The 25,737-nt window shown below is 38.0% G+C and overlaps 1 protein-coding gene across 20 annotated transcripts in view; it reads left to right on the top strand.

The window, feature by feature from the left end:
• Window positions 1–25,737, top strand: part of MLIP (muscular LMNA interacting protein) — a 256,856-nt gene that overhangs the window by 156,805 nt on the left and 74,314 nt on the right. For all 20 annotated transcript variants that reach the window (XM_036916355.2, XM_036916348.2, XM_036916354.2 and 17 more), the window contains 2 exons: window positions 10,983–11,027; window positions 20,435–20,479. In XM_036916355.2, the coding sequence (XP_036772250.2) occupies window positions 10,983–11,027; window positions 20,435–20,479 (90 nt within the window). The remainder of the gene's footprint in view (window positions 1–10,982; window positions 11,028–20,434; window positions 20,480–25,737) is intronic.

Raw genomic sequence — 25,737 nt, 5'->3', positions numbered from 1 at the left:
TATGGGTCCTCTCTCTTTAACAAATTTTTCCTCTATACTTTTTTACTTCAACAACATATTTATGAAGTATTTTGTCAACATGCTATTTACTCGTCTTCTACAGAGTGATCGTTTATGAAGTGGCTCTGTAACCATTTAGAATCTTATCTCTATCTATGATGTTACTGCTTTTTACTATAATGTGCCAAGTTGTGCATTTTTTCACTTACGTGTCTGGATTGGTACTCTCTGTGACCTTTCATCTGAAGTCTTCAAACCATTTTCCCTTTACATTTAAGATAACTTTTCAGTCATTTTTTCAAACATTTCTTTTCTCCCAGGATTCTTGTAATATTGATTTTGTCACTTTGGCTTCTATTTTCCATGTCTTTTGATCTTTATGTCTTTTTTCTATTTATTGCTGCCTATTTCCTTAGAGAGAGCTCCTTAATCTAATATTTCAGTTCAAGACTTTGTTTAGTATCTATTCTCTTCAATATCTATGTTAAGTTCTTTATTGTAGTTTACATAGTTCTTATTTTTTGAAAGTCAGATTATTGAAGTATCTGATCATTTTAGTGTATATTTTTTGGGTTTTGACAAAACATACATTTGTATCACCACCACCACACCCAAGATACAAAATTCTTCCACCAAGTGAAAAAGTTTTCTTGCTCCTTTGTAGCACAGCCTTCCCTCCAACCCCAATGTTGGGCAACTCCTGTTCTTTTCTCTGTCACTATACATTTGCCTTTTCAAGAATGTCAAGAATAGGACCATCCAGGGTACAGTCTTTTGAGTCTGACTTTTGTACTTAGTATAGGCTTTTGTGATTCATCCATATTTTTATATATATATTCAATGGTTCATTTCTTTTTAGTGCTGAATAGGATTCCGTTGTATGGCTGTACCATATGTCAGCCACTCACCAGTTGGTGGCCAGTTGGGTTATTTCTAATTTGGGACTATTACTAATAGAGCTGCTAAGAATATGTGTAAATAAGACTTTGTATAGACATATGCTTTCATTTCTTTTATGAAAAAATCTAAGAGAAATAGCTGAACCAGTGTTTTCTTTTACAGTATTTACCTTTCCAGATGTCTTATTATTTTTCCATGGAATCTCAAAATTCTCTGGGCCTATCAATGAACTTGGCTATATGTACGAGGCATGCATGGAGTGGCAGACACCAAAACCTAGTTCCTAGGATTTTCCAATTCTGGTTAGTTGTCATTTTGGTTTGTTTTTTAAGAGCAAGAGGAGCATGTGCCTCAGAATGTAGAAACTCCATAATATCAACCATTTCCCAATTGCTGCTTCCTCCCTACCCCAGGGACACAGTCCCTCACCTTTCCCTCCCTACACCTCTGCTTGCGACAGTCCATATTCCTCTTTCCCAATAGGTATCTCAGTTGTCATCACTGAGGAAGGGATTGAGAGCTGGCCAGTTGTCCAAACCTAGACTTAACTGTTTCCTTCTGCCCAGCTGGGCTGAAGGAACACCTTCAATTACCCTCACAGTTACTTCCTTTACCATCCTCGAGTTTACTTCCTTGCATGACCCCTTTGCTCTCATCTCTGATGTTGAAAGTGTTGTGAGGTGAGAAAGTAGAGACAGACTATATAAAACAAACAAACACAGCTACTTTGAAATGTGCTGTAAAGGGAGAAGGAAATGGGGTCAGTAGTGGGGTCAAGGAAGACTTTTTGTCTGTTTTATAAAGCTGAAAATGACAGGGGCAAATTGGTATGCTAGTGGGGATTCAGTAGAGAGGAAGGTACTGATTATTACAAAAGAAAGGGGAATACTAAAAGGCAAAAATCCTTTAGAGGCATAGAACCAAAAGCCTAACTCAAATAAGTATACTGAGATAAGAAGCTTGAAATGTCCTTAGTGGTAACAAGACAGAATGTAGAGGAGATGACTCTGGGAGAAAAATATTTTCCCAGCCCAGGGCAAAGTACCTTTAAAACCAAAATCAGTCAAAGGGAGAAATAAAGTGGGAGATACCTGTATATTGCCTACAAGCAGTCGTCCACTTATGCTTGCCCTTGTGTCTTGCAACCCAGATGCAAAAAGGAACCCCACCCAACCTCTCCCATCCAGATAAGCCTTCTCTCCCCCTTGTAATTACCTATTGATATGGGGATGGACTACTTCTCTCCACCCCTTGGAAAAACCTATTGATATGGAGATGCACTAAGGCCATGCAAGAGATTCTGGAAATATTACAATTTTACCCACAGTGACCCCTCCAGAAATCTCACCTCACAATCTACTTGCTCCCGATCTTCTGCAAGGGTCCTTTGTGAGAAAACTGCAGCTCTGTAACCAGACTAATGACATACAATAGTGACAGCAATAAAATCGTGATACCCCTCAAGCTGGAGGATTCAGCTAGGTTCAAAGTCCTCTGCAGATTTAGTCCATAGCTCACCTATTCCACAGGTGGTCAGTAGCTGAACGCATAGGGAGTTCAGAGCAATCACCATACAGCTGCAGCCAGAGGGTGGGTCCAGGCCACAGAGACTATAGAAGAAAATAACCTTAAGGGAGATAAGATACATGTTTTAATGATACCAGCACAGGTAAATCTTGTCTATCAGGTAGGATGCATGCAAGAGAGTGGTACTGTGACAGGACAGTGGCAGGAATGGAATCTTGTTGTGGTCTAGTATGCCAGACTTTCACCCCCCTCCCTGTGGGAGTTACAGGTGGGTCGATATACAGGGCTATGGGAGGTCCATGCACTGGCCATAAAGATGAAACAAAACTTCCCCATAAGATGCTCTTACTGTCTGGACATTTTGGGTACACTACCATGATCTCTGGGGACCACTCTGCTGTTACTCCAGGAACACACAGGTGGCCAGCTTCCAGGCCTTTTTCCCCAAGGTGCCAGAAGGGCCAGCCATCGCTGGGCCATGTGTTGAAATGTCCAGGGCCACGTCCACTCAAGTGTCTCCAGGGTTTAATGCAGTTGGGGCTGGCAGCAGGATGTTGATCTGCCCACCATATCCTGGCTTCAGTAATTCTTCTTTGGTTTGCACATACAGCTGTACAGGAGAGGCAGCGATGTGTGTTAGCATATTCACAGGGCTCAAGGCTCCTTTTCAGGGCTTCTCATTCAGACCTTGTAGCACTGTCCATAAGCGAACTGACCAGCCCCATAGACTATTGGTGTCCAATTTCAGGCCAGATTTCAATAAACCGTTGTACAAATCTATCATGCCTGCCCTGGTAGGGTTATATGGTACATGAAACTTCCACTTTATTCCTAATTGCTGCACACATTCTTGTAATGCATGTCCAGTAAAGTGGGTGCCTTGATCTCTCTCAATCACCTGCCCCTGGCCATAGGCTGCAAAGAGATGCTCCAGGCCCCTCTTGGTGGTTTGCTGATCTGCCCGACATGTAGGAAAAGCAAACAATAGTCCAGTAGCTGTGTCCACACAAGTCATGGCATACTGGTAACCTTCTGATATGGACAGAGGCCCAATATAGTCTATCTGCCACCTGACAAGGGGTATCAGCCCCTCTGCTATTGTCCCATGTGGCTGCAGGACATGGTGTAAGTCCCTCTTAGAACATACAAGGCACTCCTCCCAGGCTCTGCTGGCTTCTTCAAAGGTCAGTGGCAACCCCCACCAATAGGCTACAGCCCACATTGTCTTTTGCCCTGCATGCAACAAATGGTGATATAACCATAGGGCAACATCAGAGGCAGGCTTTCCTTCCAGCCAATGCACCTGGGCCAATGTGTCTGCTTCATCATTCCCTGGGGATGCCAAAGGCCAGTCACATGATATATGGTAACTGTCTTAGTCTGACGAGAGGCCCATATGTCTTGTCACAACTCTTGCCCTCAAAGGGGCTGGTGACCAGCCATCCAGCTGGCAGGGTACCATGTCGGTAGCCACAGGGTCAAGCCCTGATAGATGGCCCAGCTGTCAGTACAGACAACTATAGGGGAGGGTTCCTGGGTGATCATGAGCCATACTGCCTGCAACTCATACCACTGACTGCTCTTCCCCTCTCTGTCCACCAGCCACATTGTCTCAGTCCGAGCATGGAAAGCCACAGCCCTCCACTTCAGGGGGCTGCCCATGGCTGGAGCCATCTGTATACCAAGCACCTTCTGGTATAGGGGCTTTTCCCTCCTGATAAAGATTCTCGGCTACCAGTGGCTCAAAGCAAGTTCTTCCTGCTTTCCACTGGTATATGTCACTGGCCCCAATAAACATTATAGTTCTTCACTTAGGGGGCTGTTGTGGGGGGGCTATGCTGCTGCAAATATGCACCCCATTTGGTCAGTGTAGGTGTCTGTGCCATGCCACTCCATGGCCTTTGGGTTCAGTTTTGCACCCACCCTGTGATGGGGTAGGTGGTCATTACCTTCATTGGAGCTGTTCTGGTGATGGGCTCCATAGCCAGCAAAGCCAGTTGCTTCTCTGTCAGGGTGTACCGGACCTCTGCTCCTTTCTGTATTTGTGACCAGAATACAATAGGTTGGTGTGTCCATTCAAGCCGCTGCCAAAGACCCCATCCATAACCATCTTCAGTTACATGAACATCTATCTCACAGGGCCTTGATGAGTCCATTAAACTCAAGACCTGTACGGCCTTGACTGCCTGCTCGGCAGCAGTAAAAGCAGCTGCACGTTTCATCCCAGTCCCACCTGATGCGCTTTCGTACTAACCAATAGAAGGTCTTCAGAATTTGTGCCGAGTGTGAGATAAACACTCTCCAGTAGCCTGAAAGACCCAAAAACTCTCGTAGTACTGCCACTGTCACAGGGCCTGTAGATGATGCAGCAGTCTAGGAACTGCCCCTTCTAAATCTGTAAGAGAATCAGACATGAGCATGATATCATCAGTGTAGTGATACAACCACACTGTTTGCTGTTTCTTCCATGTGGCCAAGTCCTGGGCTACAAGTCTATGACAAATGGTGGGACTGTGGAGGTATCCCTGTGGAAGGAGAGTGAGTGTCCACTGCTGGCCTTCCCACGTGAAGGCAAACTGTTCCTGGCTTTCCTGTGCTATGTCAATAGAGAAGAAAGCATTAGCAAGGTCCACAACATAATGATATATCCCTAGCTCATGACTGAGTGTGTCCATAAGGGCTGCTATAGAGGGTCAGCAGCATGTAAAGGGAGTGTGACTTTATTCAATTCCCTGTCATCTACGGTCATACACCAGGAGCCATCTGGCTTCTTCACTGGCCACACTGGGGAATTAAAAGGACCATGAGTGGGTTTTATGATGTCCACCTTCTCCAACTCCTGTAGAGTTTCCTCAATTTCCTTGTGTCCTAATTTAAACTGCTTAGTATTTGTCACCCACTGAGGTACAGGAAGAGCTACAGGTGGGTCCTTATGTCCCCTCAGAGCTGCCTTTACCACATGTACCCTCAGTCTGAACTCACCTGTGGTGGTCTGTAACCACAGGCTCTGCAGGATATTGACTCCCAAAATATATTCAGGGATGGGAGAAATGTACACAGTATACTCCTTTGGGGGTAAATGCCCTATCCCCGATGGTATTTGGGCTTTCTTCACTCTAACTGCCTTACCCCCATAACCATCTATCACAGCCGGGGTTCCCAGGAAAATGCTCAGGGTCACCATAATCAGAGAACATTCAGCTCCCGTGTCCACCAGCACCAGGACATGTTATACATTCACAGGGGACCTATTAATTGCTAATTCTACATGTGGCCTCTGGTCCCTACCATGTGCCCCAAGGTGGGGGCCTTGACCTTCCCCTCAGTTGAACTGCAACACCCAATTGTCATCCTGTGGGGGTGAGGGCCCAGGCAGAGCCTGAGTTCTGTCCCCCAGGAAGTCTTGCAGGGACACAGGCTGGACATGGGGCTTTGCCTCTGGCTTCCGTGTCCTGGACCTCAGCAGCTGGAACTGCTGCTCTGGCTTTAATTGGTGCCACAGTTCTAACAAGATCCTATTGGGTTGCCCATGACGTTTTTCTTTCACTACCCTGCCCTTTATCAAATCAACCCACATCTGGGTCCTCGAGACCTTCATGGGGGTCCTTTGCACCTCTCCTTTCAGTTACAGCCTTTACTTATTGTTTCCACTTTCCCCAGGTCTGCTAAAGTATGAGTAGCCTCACTTATGGGCTGCCCTATGTGGAGGGCAAGAATAGTCACCAGGGTGCCAAAGAGAGATGGGAGAGCTGTATAAAGCACCAGGTTTCTCATTCCTACAGTGAGCAACTCCTCATCGGAGCCCTGTGGGTCCATATTATAGATGACATTGTTCATGCCCAGCTCCCGTAACACCTGCTGGAGCTCTGTATATGTTTTCCAGCTAGTGGGTAAGTATGGTAAATCACCCTGATTAGGCCAAACTGTCCTGGTGGCAGCTGTCAGCCAATCCAGAAGGGCCTGATTCCCTGAGGTCTGACAGGCACTTTGTAACTGCTGCCGGAGGGCAGGGTGAGTCATCATGGAAGCCAGTCTATCCATTTCAGAACCTGACATGACAGTGTTTTCCACCCCCATATCCCATGGATGCAAAAGCTACATAAGCAGAGGTTCCAACGGCTTCTGCCGAAATAGGATGCTCATGTCCACCAACTCTTCCTGGGTATAGGGGCAAAGCATGGAGTGCTCCTCAACCTGGGGAGGGGGCTGCTCCTCCTCCTGAGGAGGCTGCTGTTGTTGCGTTTTTATTTTCTTAATTAGAACCAGGTGGGCCTTTAACATGGGAGAGGCTGGTGCCTTGGGTGGTGGCCTCAGCAACAGATTGGCCCTCGGCCCCATCCCCTCATCCTCTCCCGGTGTCTCCTCTACCCTCTCTTGGACTGAAGGCACCACTCTTTCTTCTCCCTCCTCCATGGCCTCCTGCAAAATGGACTCTCTTGCTGCCTCCCCCCTCGCTGCTGCTAACCTATCTTCCAGGAGCAGGACCCGTCTTCTCAATAACTGTCTCTTTTGTAAGGGCATCTCACAGGTCATTGCCCAGCTTCTCCAAGCAATGCTGAAGTGTGTCTCTCTATTGCCTCAGTCTCTCTCTCTCTCTCTCTCTCCTCTATAACCTTTTCTACTATCTCAAGAAACAGACTTCGCACAATCCTAGCTGCTACACGGACACTCAGGGCCTCTGAGCAGTCTTCTATCTCATGGAGGGCTAATTCCACAGCTTCCGGTGTCTCCACCCTTCCCCAATTCTGGGGAAGACCCCACTCCTCTAGGAGGTGCTTTACCCTAGAATTCCCCATTAGGGACTCTCCAACCGGAAGCTGCACAGATAGGGGCCTTCAAGGTAAACTGCATCCTCCACTGCTGCAGCTACTGGGCCTCGCCACCATCTACAGTGGGGGTTCCGGGTATTTCCCCGCCATTTCTAGGGACAGCCTACCCAACGGTCGCACCCATGAAGACAGTTTTCAGGTTCAGAGGTCCTGCCGACTACTGCCAGATGTATCTCCAGGGGGAAATATTCTCACAGCCTGGTGCAAAATACCTTTGAAACTGAAATCAGTCAAAGGAGAAATAAAGTGGGAGAAACCTGTTTGTTGCCTACAAGCAGTCGTCCACTTATGCTTACCTGTGTCTCTTGCAACCCGGCTGCAAAAAGGGACCCCATCCAACCTCTCTGGTTCAGATAAGCCATCTCTTCCCCTTGTAATTACCTATTGATATGGAGATGCATAAGACCAGGTGAGAGATTCTGAAAATATTGCAGTTTTACCCACACAGATACAGATATAAATATGTTTCTAGGTCAATGTTGGGAAAATGAAGAATTTTATAATTAATAACTCTAGTTATTTCATAACTAAATCTTTCAGTGAAGAAAGTTTTAAGATTATTAACTGAGACTAAGGAGGGACAGTGTGATGGGGAAGAGTTTGAAAAGTTGAAGAAATATGTATTTTGCTTTAAATTCTTCTCCCATTTTTTTTTTAAATCCCTTGCATTCAGGCTTTAGCCACTGTGCTGTCCAAACTACTTTGTACAAGGTTCCTGAACTCTTCCCCATATAAGCACAGCCCTGATCTGAACTGACATATTAACAGAATTGGGGACATTTTATCAGTCCTTCCTGTTTCCTATACGTTCCTCTAATGCTTTCCTGGACACCACATTCTCTGTTTTTCTTCTACCTCATTTGTCAGTGTTATTTCTTAGTCCCCTTCCCTGATGCATCCTCTTCTTCCCAAACTATTAATACTGGAATGTTCTAGGGCTCTGTCCTTGAGCTTCTCATTCCTCTTTACATTCATTCTTTGGTGTTCTCACTACATTTCATGTTTTGAAAACCAAGAATATAGGGACATCTCTTAACTTTATATCTCTAGTCTAGGATTCTCTCTCAAACTCCAACCTCCCAATTACTTACTCTTCATTTACATTTAGATTTCTAAAAAATGAAATCTAGATTTCCTCCCACAAAAATCATTTCCATATCCTGCCTTCCCATCTCCTTGGATAGAATTTCAATCTTTTATTTGCTCTAGGCCAGAAACTTTGGTGTCAAGTTTTATTCTTCTCTTTCTCTCACATTCTACATCTTTTCCACCAAAAATACATGTAGAGTGTGATTATTCCATACCATCCATACTACTGAGCCATCCTATTTTGCTGGAAAGTACAATAGCCTTTTTCCTATATCCTTGCCTCACTATAATCCATTCTCAACACATCAAGCAGAGAGATCCTTTCAAAGCATAAGTCAGATTATGACTCTCTTCCACTTAAAACCAGCAGTGCCTATGCATCCCTCATGTATAAGCCGAAGTCCCTACAGGACCCTGATGTGGCCTCTCAGATCTGGGCTCCCAGCATTTCCATAAACTGCTCTCGTTTCTCCTCTTTGGTCTGTTCCGGCCCTGCTCACTTAGGTTCTGTGCCTTGAATATGCCAGGCATATTCCTGCCTTAACACATTTAGTTTTTTTCAAATCACTTGTATCATTTTTTACAGTTTTTTGTTCCCTGTGAAAATTTGAAAGCTTAACTTTCGTCTCAAAAAATATGGTTAAGTATGGTTGTTTTTCAGTCTGGTTCTAAGAAAACAAATTTCTGCATTCTGGGTGGGTCTTTTTGGTGGTTCATTATTTCTGCTTGTTCTTACCCACCTGGTCTTCCCTTCTTGTGTATCTGAATCTTACTGTGTGCTTAAAATTTATTTTTGAAAATGTATTTCTAGAAATTATTTGAGGTTTCAGATGATACTATCTTCCTAAAGAGAGTTATTTCTTTGCTTCTGTCAGCCACCATCAGTACTAGCAAAGGATCACTTAATTTAAACTTTTGAGAAGATTTTTTCTAAACAGTCATTTTCAATGACTAGAGGCCAAGCAGATTACCATACGACTGCTAGATCAATCTTGTCTGGGCAGGTCCTGGATTCTTACTTCTCTCCCTCTACACCTCTGAGACTGTCAAAAGTTAGGATCAGCTTCTCAAGTGACTCATTTGCAAACATCCTCAGGTCACAAGCAGGTCTCAAATGCTTGACTCCTCTCTTCACATTCACATCTGTTCCTTATCTTGCCCACAAATTCTTCAATCGCTTATTTGCACATCAGTGCTTTTAATAAAACAATATTTTAACTTTGTTTTCAATATTTCACCCATCTTTTTTATTTTCTATTATGGAAGGATTGCTCTGAGTCCTCTAGACACCATTCTCAGATGTGGAAATCTACTTTAAGAACTTCAAGCTTGTTCTATCTTGTTGAAATGCTTTTTATCTAGATACCTGCATAGCCAACTCCCTCACCTCCTTCAAATCTTTGCTCAAAGGTCACCTTCTCTAGACTGACCATCCCTTTTGAAATTGGAAGATCTCAGGGTTCTTGACCTCTTTCTTTAACATCTAGGTTGTCCAAAAAAAGCATAACATATTTGGCAGAAGCAAAGTTTCCTTTGAAAGATTGTATTCCCCTGGCTTCAAATTATTTCTTCTCTTCTTTTTCACTGCATTTATCATCTTTTAACATTTGGTGTAATTTACTTATGTATTATTTTATTCTTTATCTTGTATCCTGCTGTAAGCGCGGCAGGGCATCTTTGTCTGTTTGCTGCTAAGTCTGAAGAATGTAAAACAGTTCCTTGCACACAGTAGATGAATGAATCAGATAGTCATCTCATCTGAGAAAGTGGGAAAGTGCACCTACAAGAGAAAACTGACTCTTACTGGGCAGTATTGAATGCCCATTTGAAGTTGATAATCATTTGTCTATAATGAAATAAATGTGGTTGAGAGAGAGTTTCCTGAGCAATGCTTTGCTCCTCAGCTAAAGAAAATCGATGATTAGGTCCATCCAGGTTCTTTTGTTTGTTTGTTATTTTTTCGTTTTGTTTGTTTGTGTGTTGAGATGAGTTTGTTACAAGGAGAAAGAGAGGTAAGTGAAATTAAGGTATTAAAATGACAGAATATGAAATACGTATAAGTGAAGAGGTAATAAAACCAGAATGGAGTTGGTAAGGCTCATTGATTTTGCAGTCTCAATGATGCCAAAGAAATATTGCACTGAGGATGTTTGAGATGAAAAGATGGTTGATAGGAGGTAGACTTCTGATACTAAGATGTTAAAAATTGAAATTCCAGAGATTTCCCATTTTATTTGTGAAGGCAAAGTGTAGGGATGTTGGAGGGGATGACTGAAATGGAGTGGATAAGAATATCTTTGGAGTTGAGCAGCTCAGATTATTGAGAGGATAGAGATTTCTGTGAGAATTTTGAAATAGCCAAAAATTCTGTGAGGATCTATTGTGATCCATGAATGAGCATCATCAGTAAATAAGGCAAATATTACCCTAAAAGCTGATAGATAACAGCAAGGAAAAATATTAAAGTGATACAGTTTAATGAAATAGTTTTCAAAAGAACAGGGAGTTTTGTATAGAAAAGAGGGTATAATGGTTAGAAAGTCTTACTAGGAAAAAAGGTGAACACATTCCAGAAATGGAATCTTTTAGTGTTTTCTTGCTTTCTTCAGTAGTATAATTATTTTTATTTTCATATAGATGCCTACAACTCTTCCAAGAGCAGCTGGTCGAGAAACCAAATATGTAAGTCCCTTCATAATTATACATACTGCTTTTTTAATGGGTGCATGTGTATGCTTTGGAGGGAATTCAATTAAACAGTCATTTAAACTGAATTAGTTCATTTTTTCATAAGTGGAAAGGGATAGGGTGGTATGATTGGTCCAGATGTGGAAAATTAGGTTATACCAGGTAAGTTTATTGAATAAATTTCTTCTTAAGTGAGGTTTAATTTGATTAGGTTGCCTAAATAAAATGGAACTCCAACACCTGCTTTCTGTCTTTCTAATTATCAAAGCTTAGATGACATTTTCATTTTTGTAATGCTTTATTGTGTTTATTATAAAACAGCAACTCACATACTTAAACCATTAAGATTTGTCTATTTCTATAGGATTTCCAGTTTAGTTGATTTTGATTAATTTGTTGCTTTCCTGCATTTAAATTATTATCAAATTAACCAGTTTCATTTATGAGCAAAAATAGATTAATAAGGGATATGTAGATACAGACTCACACACTTGATTCAGTTAATTATGGGAGCTGGCTTTAACTATCTCAGATGTACACGCACTCCATTCCTACTCTTTATTCACCTATAATCCATCACGTGGCCAACTTTTGCTTCTGACCAAAGATATTCTAGTAGAAATAAAATTGTCTCCGAAGCCAGCAAACTATTCCTTTCAAATTATCTTATGTTTTCTAATATGTAGTATTCATTGTCATAATAAAAAATAAATAGTTCTTAAGTGTATATTTTGTGATATCTTCTTTGCAATTTATATATTTCTGTCTTCATCCAAATCTCCCTAAGGCAAAAAACAAGCTGGGTGAAATAACTGAATTTATCCCATTCAGGAAACAATGTTTAGATGGTACGGGTAGGAACACTGCTTAGAGAATTTCCTAGATGCTTTCACTGCTATTTTTTGTTATTATTGGAAGCCATTTGGAGTAGTTCTTCAAAGAATGGAGGCATTTCATAGGTTTATCCAAGTTTAAATCACAGTTTTGCTGCTTGCTCACTGTCTGATCCTTGAAAATCACTTAATTTTTTTATGCCTGAGTTTTTTCATCTATAAAACCGGGATACTTGCATATGATATATCTGATATGGCACTAATACCTCAAACACATAAAGAACTCATACAGCTCAACACCAAAAAAAACAAATAACCCCATTAAAAAATGGGCAAAGGACCTGAATAGACTTGCTTCCAAAGAAGACTAATGGATGGTCAATAGGTGCATGAAAAGATGTTTCTAATCATTGTTAATCATCAGGGAAATGCAAATCAAAACCACAATGAGATATCACCTCACACCAGTAAGAATGGCCACTCTCCAAAAGACAAAAAATAACAACTGTTGGTGAGGATGTGGAGAAAAGAGAACCCTCCTACACTGTTTTTAGGAATATGAATTGGTCCAGCCACTGTAGAGAGCAGTATGGAGGTTCCTTAAAAAACTGAAAATAGAAATACTATATTACCCAACAATTCCACTTCTGGGAATTTTACCGGAGAAAACAAAGTCACTGATTCAAAAAGACATATGCACCCTTATGTTTATTGCTGCATTATTTACAATGGTCAAGATATAGAAGCAACTGAAGTGTCCATCGATAAATTAATGGATAAAGAAGATGTGGTACATATATAAAATGGGATATAATTTAGTCATAAAAAGAGAAATCCTGCCATTTGCAACAACATGGATGGACCTAGAGGGCATTATGCTCAGTGAAATAAGCCAGGCAGAGAAAAACCGCTATATGATTTCACTTATTTGTGGAATCTAAAAAACAAAACAAAACAAAACACAACAGAAACAGACTCAGACATAGAGAAGAGACTGGTGGTTGCCATAGGGAAAGGGTTGGGGTGGGTTGGTGAAATAGGTGAAGGGGATAAAGAGGCACATAATTTCCATTATAGTATAAATTAATCACAGAGATGAAAGTACAGCACAGAGAATATAGTCAATAATACTGTAATATCTTTCTATGTTGACAGATAGTCACCATATTTATAATGGTGAACATTTAATAATGTAGATAACTGTTAAATTGATATGTTGCATACTTATAACCAATATAATATTATATATCAACTATACTTCAATTAAAAAAAATCGGGGATACTAGTATTTGGTTGGCATAGATTTATATTGGTTATTGTATGAAAAGCCCTTCCTATAGTTCTGATACTCAGGAATTGCTCAATAAATAATTGCTCTTCCCTTTTTTCCTCTGCTACTACTCCATCTACGCTTCTCCTCTTTTTTTTCCTCCTACCTATGTTGGAAAGACTAGAAGCACCACGATTTAGCTGAGTTTCCTTAATTTTTTCAGTTGAATACAAGAAAAGAAAATTTCCTAAAGATGTTTTTAGTCTTTCTGTGACTAACACACTCTACAAGAGCCAGACAAAAGGAAAAGTAGCCGGAGTTTTTTGCTCTCTTACCTTCCTTTCCCATCTATTCCTACCTTTCACCAAAATGCCTCTAAATTTAGACTCATTTTCAATAAGGTGCGGAAGGCTGTTGCTTCTCTCTCCTCTCCCCTCCACTTCTCCTGTGCTTAATTTGATAGCAATTGGAGTAATTCTGGAGGGGTTGATTCAATCCCGTAAATTTATTTCAAGTTATTTTTCAATCCGTTATCAGACTGAATTAAAGTAGGTTAACATTTGCCCCAAACTTTGTGAGAGCATTGAATCCTTCAAAGCTAATATTGAATCATCAGGTAGATTTAGAACGACTAGAACAAATATAAACTCTGATTCACAGAAGATTCTTGACTTTGATTAAATTTGGTTCCTTGACTGAGAAGCTTTATTTTTTTCTATTTTTTTTATTTTTTCACTCTCTTACAACATGACATTTGAATTGTTTTTTGTGACACCTCAAAAATGTCCTTGTGTTTTGGAAGACTGTAAGGGAATTTGATGGTGGAATGTAAAAACCAGTTCTTTGGTGCCAAATCATAGGGAAGTCACACTTGTAAATATTTGGCTGCAGTTTGACATTTACCAAGTGATGTCTGATACATTTATTTTGAGGATAAAAAGTAAAATTTTAGAGCAGAAGTCCTCCTTAGCTCTAAGCCTTAATCTTATGTGAACAATGTATCTTAAATACTGTATGTTCTGATTTTCAGAAAAGAATGACATTCTGATATTTTTTTCTAGGAATTCTGGTATTCCTACTTACTGAGTTATGAGAAGCCTCACATTAAATATGACTTGAATAGCTTTCATTCAATTAATTAATCTCTCACTATATTTTTCTCCTTTTCCCATGGAAACTGAGAATAAAACTGAGAAGTCCATAGACTTTAACAATTTAATATTCCACTATTGCTCTTCAAAACTTTGAAGAAAGGCTTCTCCACAGTCTATACCTGTTGGGACTCTGTGTGTTACTGACTTGGTACATTCTTAGACCCAAAAGCAAGAATCACACAGTTTACCAACTCCTGAGCCACAGAGGAAAAAAGGGAAGGCTTAAATTAGAGCCAAGAAAAAGAATTTTCTTTCACTTGAGTATATCTTCAGAAAATTAGCATAGGCCACTCAAATTCCCTATTTCTGGGGGGTTCTTTCACATATTATAGTACATAATCTGTGAATCAGGACTAGTAGAAAATGTAGTCAGTATCTTCTAGCTCTATTATTCAATTTTCCACTGTTGTTCATTGGTTCAAAAAATATTTATTGAGTGCTCACTGGGGAGTCCCTGGGGTGAGACAGATGAACAGAACAGCAGGCTCCTATTTCTGAAGCATGCAAGAGGGGAGATAGTAAACAATCACAATGGTAAATGAGCAAGATACTTCACTGTAGAAATAAGTGGATTGCTAACAGGATAACTGGTTGATGGTAAAACAAATTTATGAAGTTGTCAGTTTTCAATGTGTCAGTGTGTCCATTGGATTTCCAGTTTTCCTGGCTTGGTCATAATGTTTTTATTAAATAACAAGAAACTGTATAGCTAATTCTTCTTTATGGGGCCTTTAGTAAAAGGCTTACTTTTCTCCATTAAAAAGAAAACAATCAATCCAAAAGAATTAGTTTCCTTTTCTTACTCTTTAGCACATATCGTCACATTTCACACAGTCCATTTTTTAGGGTAATCCACATGCCGTAAAAGTACCATCAATTCGGACTGATTAAAGTCAAGGTTTTCTTTAATTCATGGTGTGCTTGAATTGCAGGTTATTTTAAAGTAACTTAATTAAAGTTCCCTTAAGTGTAATAAAACTTAAACTAGGCTAACAACATGTAGAGGTCACTGGTGAGATTGATTAATTTATCAATATTTCACTTGATCATTTTTAACAGATGCCAAATTCAACAATAATAATAGCTAACGGTTTGAGCTCTTACCTGGCAAATAAGGTGTAACTATTCCATTTAACCTATACCAGTCCTATGAGGTGGGTATTATTATTTCAAAATCTCCATTTCACACAGGAGAAAACTGTCTCAGAAGTCACAGAGTAGGCAAAATCCAGCCCAGGTCTTCCTCAAGTCAAAGGCCCTGCCATTTATATTTATGTGAACTTTAAAGAAGCTGGGAATTGTTTGTCTTCCTTGAATATTTTATCCATTAGGATTTATATTTTGGTCCCAATTATTTCTTCATGCCCAATAACCTTCAGTTTAAGCTTTGAATGAATAATTTCATATTTGGTGACAACATCAAAAATGGCAATGTTTACTATATTTGTAATGTTTTACATCACTTGCTTATATGTATTAACTCACAATTTATCAGATAATGTGTACAGGTGATTGTTTCTCATGACACTCATTTTTAAAGAGTTTCTTTCTCTGTATGTAAAGGAATGGATTTTCTATTTAAATTTTGATTTCATTCTCTTTTCACTCTATTGTCATCGGAGGGGGTCACTTTTTTCTTTACATTATGCTTGTCTTTGTAAATATTTATTACTTTTAATTAACTACTACCATATAATTTCATTTCATTCCTGTATTTCAAAATCACAGTATACTTTCTTAATAAAGAACAATCTCAGAAAATATGTCAAGTATTTGAAACTTTTGCTAAGTTATCAAAAAATCCTTATTTGGAATCACATTCTGTTGACAGAATCTTATTTCATAAACTGTCTACATTTCACAAGTTACTCTAAGTGCCAGAGAAATAACAGAGACAGGCTTATTGAATATTGTATAGTATACAAGTAAGATCTCTTTTTAATGAGCTTGAGGGACAGAAAAATGTCATTACAATGGAAGCATATTGCTTTCAAAATATCACAATATATTAAAAAATGTGCCAAACTTTATTAAGACTATTCCCCTCTATACATACAGATATTCAAATAAAGGTCACCATCTCCCATTTAGCCAGCTCACACCCTCTCCTTGTTGCTATGCTTGGAGGTGTTGCTATGCGGGTGTTTCAGCGTGATGTGCGTGGATGTAGTCATAGCTCTTGGGTAAGAGATGACTTGAATCTATTCCACTTAAATGCAAACCTGGCTCCAGATATGCTTCCATAGGATGTGACCAGATGACTTATAGGAAGAGTTTGTGAACAATTTAAGAAAGAAATTCCACTCTATTGATCATCCTCATTTATTTCATCTTTCTGTTGTCCAGAAATAGTTCCCAAGTATGTTCGTATGAAAGGGGATGAGGAAGGAATGGAGATAATTATCTGGGTTTGGCTAAATGAGGAGGAAGAGAATAGAGCTAATGAAATATCTTTATGACCTGTATCTTTCTCATCATTATTTTAGACTTTACCAAACACGAAGTTGCCATATTTCAGCCAAGCATTCCCCTGACTTGATCTTTTATTTCCTCATTTGCACAGATAAACTATGGCTGCCACTAGTCACTATGCTCACGTGCTCTGCCTACCAATTATGTTCTTGACAAGATGGAATCATCATTCTATAGCTTAGAGGGTCAACCTTCAAATATCTGCAAATCTACTTTTTATATTTAGTTCTTTTGGAGATACACTGCTAACTTATAAAATGGCTTTTAATAAGATACTCATACAGGGTAAGGTTTAAAGGGTGTTAGAGTAAACAGTGTTAAGCAAGAAGCATGAGACCTCACAATGTATCTCTATGGCTTTAGTGCCTAATATTCTTAACTTGGATCAGTTCTTTCGAGTAGTGCCTTAGTATACAAATAACAAGAATGTTTTTTAGGTTAAGGGTAAGACAGTGTTTTATCATTTTATATTTCCTCAATGCCAAGCTCAGCAATGATTATTAGGTGCTCGGTTACTATTTTAAGTTTTGTCTTCCTGCCTATCTGAAGATCGGTCTTGCCTGGGAGAAATAAGGTGCTTCAATTAACACTATCACTAATTGGAGTTCTTTGGGGCTTAAGAAAAGGAAACTCAGGGACAATTAGAGTCAACAGAGAGAAGGTGGAAGGGAAACATTTTAGTGATTTTGAACTGAATGTTATGTTCAGGTGCGAGGGATGTGACTGCTGAGAGGGAAAAAAAAAAGGCCAGAGTGGAAGTGTGGAGGGCAGAAGGCAAAAGCAATCATTCAACACTTCTTATCTGTACAGTCTGATGTTGTCCCAGTTGCCCAGGAGGGTATCTGCTAGTGTGATGCCACCGAAAAGGACATGTGTCAAACATGGGGAAAAGCTGCTGATGGCAGGGAAATGCTTTCTCCAAAGCTGGACTGCTGCAAGTGGTGGCCTTGTGTAACAATTTATTTCCCCAGTGGACTTCAAATCCTCATTTCTTTCCTTAGTCTTTCACCCTTTTACTTTCTATATAACCTAACCCTTTAATCGAATAAGAAATTTTGACTTTCACAATTTTTGGACTGCTCTGTTTGTTTTTAAGGTTTTTTTTTTCTCCCTATGATAATATACTAGTTAAAATGCCCCCCTCCTGTTCTCTTACTTTCCAGTCTTTTATAAGTAAAATCATGTCCGGGGCTGTAGAATATAGATGATGGGATTTTGTTTCACACAAGCCATTATTACACTCATCTTTAATGCTGTTCTTCGGCATGAATCAAAAAGCAGAAAACAAACAATTTCAGACACAGTCTGAGAAGGGCTGCAGGGTCCTCATCGTTATGTTTGGTGAGTCACAATCCTATATGCTTGGCGATGCCTTAGAACCACCAAATTTTCAGTTTTTGGTCATCTTTCATCTCTCAGAGAGTAAAAACAATACTGACACATCTAAAACAGCCCTGAAGATATTTTCAATTTTAAATATAATAGAAATATCTTAGCAACACAATTTCATCATGTTTTAGCCAAGTGTATTTGTAATCAAGCATCTGTTTTTTGGCCACTTCCCCATCAAAATTGAAAGCTGGATGATGTGGAAGTTTAGCCTCCCATTGAGATGCAGAAATTCTTGATAAAATATAACTATGAAAATATATATGTAACCCAACCTAAGAATGTAAGAGAAGTGTCTGAGTGACAGAAGTGAAATGGAAGCTCTAAGTGGGGGAGTGTTAAAAAGCTACTGCTCTGGTAGAACATAGATACATGAGAACGTACGTGCTAGCAGCCAGGAGCTTAGATTTTAACTTTCACTATATAATAAGTCTAAGACCTGTGAATGCATCCTTTGTGTCCATCTGGGACCTAGAAGGCTGCATTGTCCATGAAGCATGGAATAGAAAAAGAAATCCTTCCACCCTCTATACTCATGATGATGAATTAACAAGAAAGTGAAACTTGAAGATATGGAGATCTGCCATGATATGGAGATTTAGGTTAAGAATATCAGGGTGATGAAATAAAATGGAAACTGGTTTGGAACCAGTGAAAGAAATGCCTCTGGTCCCCACAAAGGCAAATGTTAAACATATTGTGGGGATGGTTTTCTAACCCAGGGCATCTCAGACCGCTACAGAAATCATCACCAAAGTTACCCTGACTGAAGCTGAGCTCAAAATAAAAAATAAAAGCCATAAAATGAGTAAAGAACATCATAGGGGAGAGGCATGAGGAAGAGTCAGCAGATATAGGAAACTGGAGATTTAGCAATGTGGAATTACAGTAAAATCTGGAATGAATTTATAAGTATATTAAAAATGTTGAAATAGCCAAATGGGATTTAAGACACCATTAAAAAGATATGAAAAAAAAACAGAATTTCTGGAAGTTAAAATCAAGTCATCAAAATATAAAATTCAATTGTCATGTTAATTGTATTAATGTACATTTGAAGAAAAATGAAGATAACTGTCAGGCTGATGTGCAGAAACCATCCAGAATGCAACAAAAAGAGATAGAAAATACAAAGGGAATTTTATAGAAATTGAGAATGGATTGAGAAGACCCAACATATATTTAACAGAAGCTCCATAAAAAGAGATCAGATACAATGGGAGAAAGGCAATATTTGAAGAGCTATTCATGGAGAGGTTTTCAGAGTTGAAGCGAGATACGCACACTCAGAATGAAGGAATATACCAAGCCCCCCAAAAACGATACATAAAAATAACATCCTAGACACATCATAGGAATAACATAATGTCATGGAGAAAAATCTTAAATGTTAATCAAAGGATAGAGAATCCAGTAAGTCATGATGTTTAAACTGAGCAATAACAGAAGCCAGAGCAATAATATCTTCAAAATGCTTTTTTAAATTGAAATATATTTTCTATACAATATTATATTGGTTTCAAGTATACAACAGTGATTCAACAGTTACACACATTATTAAAATCCTAATGCTGAGAGATAATAACTTACTACTCTAGAATTCTATGTCCAGTTGAACTTTCATTCAGAAACAAGGAAAAAAATATTTTTTTCAGACTAAGTCTAAGACATGAGATCTGGAAAAATGACCAAAGCATTTATTTCAGTAAAAAGGAAGCTAAATCCAGATAAAAGGGGGGAAATTCAGGAACCAAGCCTGAAGAAACAACATTAGCCTCCTCTTTAATTTAAAACAATTTTAAAAACCAAATCAGTTTCTTTCCCAAATCATGAAAACTCTGTTATATTTTTCTTTATATAAAGATAGTTTAAGGAAACATCTGTTTTTTTGTTTCAACTTGCTGTAAACAAATATAAAAATCCAACAATACTGGTACATTTAAGTAAAATGTGGAGTATATAGAAAATGAAATATTATATCACCTTGAGGAATTTTTAATGTCTTGTGATACTGCTTATGCTAATATGGTAAGGAAAGTCAACATACAAAACATATTCGCTATTAGGGGAGCTGAATAAAAATGTATAGGTAAATATTGTAAGGTAATGCACCTAAAGGTTCAAATCATTTTTTGATGGTATAATGATATTTTCCCTCTTGCTTTATAGTTTAAAAAATCCTGCAATGGACATGTGTTCTTTAATAGTAAAAGAAATTCACAATACATTATTTTACTAAGTTGTGAATTTCATTCATTAACCACCGTCTTCATTATTGTGCAGGCAAACCTCTCCTCACCATCTTCTGCAGTATCTGAGAGTCAGCTGGTACGTATGCTCTTAGTCATAGACCTTCTTTAGAAATTTCTGATCTAAGATAGCTTTATCTGAGTCAAAGTGAACCACGAATAAGTTTATTCCATATAAGTTTATTTGCTACTTGTCTAATAAAAGTTTGCTAATGCTTTACTACAGCTAATGATGGTTGTTTTGGAGGCTACAAAAATGCAGAAAACCATATATAGATTCTCTTCTCCAGTAACTAGTATCCTAGTAGTATTGTGAGAATAGACTGGGTGGGGTCAGAAGCAAGAAACTATTGGAATTTAGAGAAAGAGGGTGCTCACTTCCTGATGGAACAGATCAGAAAAGGGTTCAAGGAAACGGTCATGTTTGATAATGTAGAGTAGGTTCTGCACTTTAGGAAATGGGAAGTGAGACATTTCAGACAGGAGGGTTAGGGTCAGCATGTAAATGGTCTAGATTAGTGATAAGCAATGGAAACATCATGTGAACTACAATGCAAACCACATATGTAATTTAAAATTTTCTAGTGGCCACATTAAAAGAGTGAAAAGGCATAGGTCACGTTAATTTCAATAATATCTATTATTTAATGATATATAAATATTATCATTTCAACATATAATCATTATAAATGAGGTATTTCATATTCCTGTTTTGGGGGAAGTCTTTGAAGTCTGCTGTGCATTTTATATTTTATATTTAAGTTTCAGTTCAAAGTAGCCACATTTCAGGGACTCAACAGGGAGGCTAGTGGGTACTGTGTTGGATAGCTCAAATCTAAACTCTAGAATAAAAATTTGATTTTATATAAATATATGATATGTAAATGTATTACATATAAATATATAAATATATAATAGATTTGATTATATATATAATATATATTATATATAAATATATAATAGATAAAAATTTGATTAAATAGAATTTCTTTTAGTGTTTTCTATTTCTTATTCTTACAGTGGTTAGCAAACTGAGACCATGAAATAAGTCACCTAGTTAGTACTAGTTAAAATTTTTCTTTATATCTATATCTTAATTTTTGTCGTTTATAATTATAAACTCCTGAACAATAGGCCCCTTCAGTAAAATTAATAAACATTTCTAGTAGAGCAATTTGAGATGTTAAGAAGACAAAAATCACTGTTTAATGTTGATTTTTTTCTGCTTTTTAAGTAATTGTTTTGGTGTCCTACATCTGTAGCCCACAAGTCATCTTGTCCTTATCATGCCAAACTGACAACAATATTCTTATTTGTAATTCCAAAAAAGTGTAGGTTGACTCTTAAAATAGCCTGATTCAAGCAAACTGCTTGGGTGTGTTGGTGTTTATACAAACAGTATACAAGTGACGTGTGTGTGTGTGTAATTTTAGTGTCAATGGCTTTAGAACAGCGGCTGGGCGTTTAGTGTAGTTGAAAGAATGCTGGACTGGGAGCCAGAAGGGCCACCTTCTTCTTCCTGCTCTGACACTAACTACTGGGCCGACGATGGCAGATAAGTTACTAATCTGGGAGTCTGGGCCTCAGTCTCCTAAACGAACAGTGAGGGCAAATCCATTACATACTTTCCAAGCCCCTCTAGGGCCGTGAGTCCATGATTCCTAACAGTCACGTGAAGGAGTTCCCGTGGAAACCAACACAGCAGAAACATAATGACGCCAAAAGGTTTACCACTTTAGACATGGAAATATTACTACAACAACTTCTTGAGAGTAACGTGCTAAAATCAAGAATATTTTTGATATCTTCATCTGTAATTTCACTCAGCATAGTATACAAAATACAGATTTTAGGTGTTGAATGAGTGTGGGTCTGTATTATCAGACTGACATATATATATATATATATATATTCAGTTCTTGGCTTAATAGTTTAAAATGCTATTTCAAGGAGGCAGATATATACATAATGACTTCATAAAATGAGATACAGTAAAAAGAGCTCATTTGTAAATATAATAAATAAGCCACAATGCCTAATAAAATAATTCTATGAGCTCTGTGTTCTACAGGCAGAAAAATACAAAGCATTACTTCGACTGACCTTGATGATAATTTCTTTGCATTTTCTTTAGACTTTTTCTCTAAAGAGTTGAAGAAATTTCTTGGCCAAGTTTTAAATTAAGTTTTAATCCAAGAATGCCCCTGAGATACAGGCTAGGTTTGTGCAGGGATTATTATAAAGCAAGCTTATCACCCAAAAAAGAATATCTCTTGGATTGATTCAGTTCAATTCAATCACTTCAACTTCTGTTTCATAACCTTGACCCTGTATTTACATTACCCAGGAATGGAATAGCATGGATATAATTGTATACAAGGGAATGTTTATGGCATTTGCTTCCTTAAGGATTTATTATAAATCCTTAAATTTATTTTATATCCTTATATCTACTTATATATATATTATATTAATATATTATTATAATAATATTATTAATTTATTATAGATCTTTAAAGAGTAATAGTTTTACTCTTAGGTAATGTAATTTATGAATAAAATTTTATATATATTTTTCATTTTCATGAATGAATTTCCAATATTCACCATTGCAAACTCTCTTCAGGATTAAGTTCTGAGTAATTTATGTTAATAGGAATGACTTTGAAAAACAAAACTATGTGTGTATATATATATATATATATATACACACACACACACACACACACACACACACACACACACATATGTGCATGTGTTTATAATAGATACATATATACATATATAGAAACTGTATGACAGGTAATTCTAATATATTGCTTTATATATGTGTGTGTGTGTGTGTATAGTACATACAAATCAAAATTATTGGGAACATGATTGATTATAGTTAAATCATGTAAGTAAATATTGTATGTTTTATATAAAATAAGCAGTAAAATTACTTGACTCCTATTTTAGGGGAGAAATATAATAAATCGATTGAAGTAAAAATATATGATCAATGACTGTGGTAGCACAAGGTCAATACAGAAGCCAGTTGCCTTTGAGATTTGGCTTTTTAAGGATAGATCACTTTTTCATACCTTTTCTTTCTAACTTGGCTAACCTATTTGTTTACATTGCCACTGTGCCAATGCCACATTGGAAGGAAGAAAAGAAACAGGACTGTGTCCCTTACTTTTAAGATATTTCCGTTGTTTAAAAACTTTCCATGGTCTAGAAGCCAAATTATTTAGTATTAATAGGTTCAGGGAGACTTTATGAAACTAGTTCACCAATCCAAGCTTCAGTTTCTCTTCTTCTATTAAAGAACATCACCGTACATCAAAACTGTGCGGGAGCTTGCAGATGAGGGCATTGGAAATACCCATCTGTGACATGGAGTTTGGAATAACTCCTTTGTCAGCCTGAGGAGCTTGTTGTAAGGCTCACATAGCGTATGTGAACTTGTAGCCCTAGGTATATGGGAGATGTTATTATTGCACACACAATGTCCAAAACATTATCTCTGAGATAATGTAAGTGGCCATTCTTACAGATAAAGAAACAGAGGCTCACAAAATTTAAACAGATGATCTAAGATCACAGTTAGTGGTCATTCTGTGTGAATTTCAAAAGGAATCCTTCTGAATTTTAGATAATTCAAGGAGAATACAAAAAGACTGGAGAATTTGGAAAGTCTATGCAAGTGTGATCTTCACTGGGAGCTTCCCATAAGGACCCCGTGCTGGTGCTGGTGTTTTTTGCATTGCCTGCCAAATACGAAGGGGAGGAGACTGGGTGGGGGTCAGTTAGGGTGTTGAAGTTTTATGTCTGTGAAAATGCTTCCCCTTTGGTAATAAAGGAAGCAAAGGAAAGGAAGGACCTAGGATCTAGGTTGAACCTTCACTGAGCTTTCCTAATTCCTAAATGAGTTATGACAATATTAACAGAGGATGCTGCCATCTTTTTCTCTGAATAAGAAAACAGGTTGGGCCCCATAAAATAATAAATGCTGATCTTCCTTGGTGGTAGGTGGGGAACCTGGTTTAGAAGACATTTGGCTTTTGCTTTTAAAATTTTCATGCCATTACAAAATGATCATTGTTACCTAAAATGGAATACTGAATCTGGAGAGTACAAAACAACCTAGACTTAAAAAATAATCCACATGGCTGTATATAAGTAAAAGCTGAATGCTGCTTACTGGAATTCTATAAAGAAGAGTACTTAAACTTGCAGATAGATACTTTGTTTCCATTTCTGAATGGCAGTTGATGTGTCCTGCTTTTGTGGTGTCTTTCTGAGGGCCCTTGAGGTCTCTGTTGTTCAGAAAATGCAGCCCTGAAAGCTTTTGTGCAGAACTGAAGTCTTCTTCAACTTTAAAGGTGGTTCGTCCTTGACCAGTTTTTCTTGACTCAACCATAAGTAAGCGCTACCGCATTTGTTATATGCACGTCCTCAGGTTTGAATCATACCATTATCTTTTCTTTAACCCTTGAAATATTTCAATCCAGCCAATCTGTGTTCTGTACCTTCCACAAAATGTTTCTTGAGTTATGAGGTGTGGTTTATAATTACTGAAATCTTACATATATTTATTTTTACACAACTATTATAATAATTATACATTATATTTTGGAAAAAGCACACAAGGTGGGTACCTTTCTGGATAGTCTAGATCACTTAGTCTCAACACTTTGTATTATAAATACAAAAATGGGTAAATGGAAAGGGTTTTCCCTTTTAAATTCCTTTTATGCTGTATTTTCTTTCTGAAGTCCTGTCACGCATATTATGTCGTTAGATTCTCAGAAACGCCTTGTGAGTTAGTATGGTAGAAATTGTTATTTCCATTACTCCAGTGAAAAAAAAAAATGAAGTCCAAATATCTACAATGCTGCATCAACAATCCTATAGTTAATGGGTGATATAAAAATCTGTTTTTTCTCCCAATCTTGGAAGATTTAGTCTACACTCTAGTGTTTGGAAATTTGAGATATTTTTTTGAGGTGGAAAAAGTGCTTAAACATTTGCTTCACGCATATAGCATTGTTTATTTAAAAGAGAATTAGAGCTAATAAACATTAATTGAATGAGTGAATTAGCTAAACGAGTTATAGAATATTGCTTTTGTCAAGTCTTGGCTAGTAGAATGTTTTTGAGCTTCTATGTTTTAAATTTGTTTCCATAAAAACTCTAGAAAAAGAAGCAAATGGATAAAGGAAACACAATGCCATTTTCACAAACTCTTTGGATCCGCTAAATGTGTAGGGTTTCTAGACAGGCTCGCAGAGTTCTCTGTGTGCTGGGTTTTATTACTTTCTTGCTGTTTTATTACACATCTTACTTCTT

The sequence above is a fragment of the Manis pentadactyla genome, chromosome 16, assembly GCF_030020395.1.
Source record: "Manis pentadactyla isolate mManPen7 chromosome 16, mManPen7.hap1, whole genome shotgun sequence".
Classification (NCBI taxonomy): domain Eukaryota; kingdom Metazoa; phylum Chordata; class Mammalia; order Pholidota; family Manidae; genus Manis; species Manis pentadactyla.
This window is presented reverse-complemented; position numbering and strand designations above follow the sequence as displayed.